General features: G+C 29.1%; 1 protein-coding gene and 1 long non-coding RNA gene across 10 annotated transcripts in view; one reads left to right on the top strand and one right to left on the bottom strand.

Moving 5' to 3' along the window:
* LOC102681021 (teneurin-a) overlaps positions 1 to 3,571 on the top strand; it is a 401,303-nt gene that overhangs the window by 307,116 nt on the left and 90,616 nt on the right. The window contains exon 2 of one of the 7 annotated variants that reach the window (XM_006614784.2): positions 1 to 58. The exons of the other annotated variants lie outside the window; for them this stretch is intronic. Coding sequence (XP_006614847.1) covers positions 3 to 58 — 56 coding nt within the window. The 5' untranslated portion in view covers positions 1 to 2. The remainder of the gene's footprint in view (positions 59 to 3,571) is intronic. 7 annotated transcript variants of the gene reach the window in all.
* Positions 1 to 3,571, bottom strand: part of LOC102680433 — a 13,910-nt gene that overhangs the window by 9,422 nt on the left and 917 nt on the right. The window lies entirely within an intron of this gene.

The raw sequence follows: 3,571 nt of genomic DNA, 5'->3' as shown, positions 1-3,571 counted from the left end.
CGATGATGGAGAACTTTCACAGCCCCGTTCCACCACCGCTGCCGCGACGTCACGTCCGGTAAGATCATGATGATGATGATGATGATGATGATAATTTTGGTGATGTTGACGTGATATATAATTTTGTTTTTTATATTTTTTTTTTTTTTTTCTTTTTGATTTAATATGATTGGAAGTTATGGTATTGGATATTTGTCAAAAAGTGTGCGTAAGTGAAGGATCAAAGTGGAAAATGTGCGATTAAGGAAGGTTTTTCCTTGATGATCCAAGGAAGTGGTGGAAATTTCAGTAGGATTTCTTTCAAGTTGTAAATTCTAGTATGTGCTTCTGGGTATAGGGTGTAACAAGTGGATTATCGGTGAGTTTTAGGGATGGAATGTTTTAAGTGATTCGTGGGTGGATTCGTCGGTTGAGAGTAACGAAGAGAATAGGTGTTCCAAAATTTTGTTTTTAAATCGTAGGAAGTTTCGTGCTACAAAAATTTCGACGAGTTTCTAATGATTACTTTCCACGTGAAAATATCCACGTGAAGTATAAGTTAAGAAAATATAATTTAACTATTACGAATAATTTGCTGAAATGATTATTTTCACAAACAAATATTTTGTGCTAAATGTTTCGTGCTATCGGAAAACCTGTCAGAATAATTTTTCTTGAATAACTCGACATTTCAACGACGACGAATTTTTATGAATTTTCACGTACATATTTTTATAAGAAAATGCATTATATAAAAATAATAACTATTTTAAAATTTCTATGGATATTCTTAGGATATTTAAAGTAAAATTTTATCTTAATAATAAATTCATTGACATATTTTTAAATAAATGCATTTAAACATTTTTTTACGAAAAAATTATATTTTGTCGAAATAGACAAAATTTGAAACGCGTATCTAGGTAAAGTTAGAATCAAATTTTCTAATCAAATTTCAACAAATATAATATCACAGCGATTATCACGCAATTGTGATAAAATATTTAAAATACTTCTAATTTAATGAAGTTTTCCATGTATATCATTATTCCATTACCATAATTCATTGTATTACGATACATCGAAATATTCAAAAACTTTGGTTAAAACTTTTTTTCTATTGAATCGTAACTCGTTTGTTTCGTTTTAGTAAAATGTCCTATCTCTTCTCACGTCACGAAATAAACGACCGTTACTATTTCAAATACGTTACGCTCTCGCAATAGCACGCATACATACACGCTCACGCACTCACCCTCTTGCAGCTTCGACACAACTTAACGCCATCAGGTACACGGTAGCCTTTTTTTTGATTTAATCTCTTGCGTTATATTTTATTCGTCAAAAATTCAATTTTAAATCCAATATTAATTTCAAATTACAAAGTTCTGAACGATTAAATCAGCATAATATTTTTATGCATACATGCATAAAAAAAAATGATAAAAACTGGTATTCTGTATCTGGATACACGAGATATTCCTTTCCACACGTTTGCATCGACGTTAGGAAATAATTTATCGAATTGGATAAATTTCGTGATTTCATAAATAGATTCAACAAAAGTATTAAAGGTTTGCCGAAAGTATGAAAAGTTCTTTGGCAAATTCAGGCAAGGGAATTATCGCTTTTCTAAACTTCCAATGCCACTTTCATTTTTCCAAGGTGGACGGTTTTAAAGTTGAACGAAAAGTAGACGTTTAAACGGCTCCTTTTCGAAGCTGCTCATCGTCGCGGATTGCATCGACAAATATCGAGTTTAATCATCGTTTTCGATTTACGACGCGGGAACAATGGTATCCATCCGGAGAGCTTCATTTGCGTTTACCGGTATATTTACGCGTTCTCAGTTGCTCGGAATGGTGCAATTATAACGTGAAAATACCGATCAGTGATAATGTACGTGCTATTATTGTTGCGGTTATCGAGATTCGGGATGGTGAAACGTTACGTGAATGTATTAAAATCGTGAATTATTTTGAGGTTATAAAGGTTCGGTAGATTTCGATCTGGAATTTTGAAAATCTGTTTTTTTTCCCGATATATAAATTGCGCGTGCGTTATAAACATTCGAGATACTAAAAATTTTGATTAAAATTTTAAAAAATTAACCTTAAGATTAGAACAAAATGAATTTTGGAGATTATAATTTTTTGATCTTTTGTTAATTAAAAACATTCATTTGATAATGTTCTTTTTTAAATATATGAATTGTGCGTTATGCAAGAGATTAAAAATTTTAATTAAATCTCGAGAAAAATTAATTGTATGTAAGATTTTCAAGTAAATGAATATAGATTTTTATACATTTAATCATTATATAAAATATTTTAAAATATGCTCCGTTATTAATTGAAATGATTAATTTATGTGAATATTCTTTATGATAGTAGTGAAACTGTAAAGTAATGATTTCGCGCGAAATTCAAATTCGATATTGTGCCACGAGATTCCAAATATCTGGAAAATTCAGGCGAATGATTCGAATTCCAAGAGAGGATGAACAGAAATATTTTTATCAAATGCTTAAAGTACAGAGAATATTGAAATTCTTAAAGTATTAGATATTTTACCGAAGAATAGGCTTTTGTACTGTAGTCAAATCTTTCTTTTGCGCCATATCATTCGTTATCTTAAAGAATATTTTTCCTATCTCCACCATTTTTAATTAAATCGAAAATATAAATTTTCCAATTCACAAAATTAAGAAATGTATGTGAGCAAATATTTTATTTTATGGAATATCCAGATAATTCAATGCTCCCTTTCTTAACCAATCGTTTAATTATATCCAATCGTTGATTAAATAATCAATTTTTTTTTCATCGATAACCTTGGCTGTTCACCAAGTATAAACGGAAGCTCGGATGACCTGAACCAGTTATGAGAATGAATTCTCTACTTATTGAAAAGTTGATTTCTCCGCCGACTTTTTCGAATTGGGGATCTTGATAATAAACCGTTCCGATTTTTCACCGTGAAATTGAATCGTCAATTGTATCTCGAGTTTGATATTAAAGAGGTTGAAATCGCTTTTAATGATAATCTGATCGACAGATATCACACTCTTCTCTTCTTTTAGATTCTTTTTTACAAACGTTCAAAATTAAATAATTATCTTCTATATATATTCGATAAACTCTCAAACTATTAATTATCTCTAACGTAATTTTATTTCGAAGAAAATATGATTCAATGTAAATAATTTTCTCCTAGAAAATATTCTTCTCTTCTTTTAGATCCTTTTTTACAAATGTTCAAATTATCTTTCATATACTCAAACTCTCAAATTATTAATTACCTGTAACATAAGTTTATTTCGAAGAAAATATGATTCAATGTAAATAATTTTCTCCTAGAAAACATTCTTCTCTTCTTTTAGATCCTTTTTTACAAATGTTCAAATTATCTTCCATATACTCAAACTCTAAAAACTCTCAACTATTAATTACCAAAATTATCTTCCATATTTTCAATAAACTCTTAAATTATTAATTACTTCTAACATAACTTTATTTCGAAGAAAATATGATTCAAATCAAAATAAATCAAATCAAATATAAATAATTTTCTTTCAGAAAACATTCTTCTT

Source organism: Apis dorsata, unplaced genomic scaffold (genome assembly GCF_000469605.1).
Source record: "Apis dorsata unplaced genomic scaffold, Apis dorsata 1.3 scaffold_197, whole genome shotgun sequence".
Lineage (NCBI taxonomy): Eukaryota > Metazoa > Arthropoda > Insecta > Hymenoptera > Apidae > Apis > Apis dorsata.
This window is presented reverse-complemented; position numbering and strand designations above follow the sequence as displayed.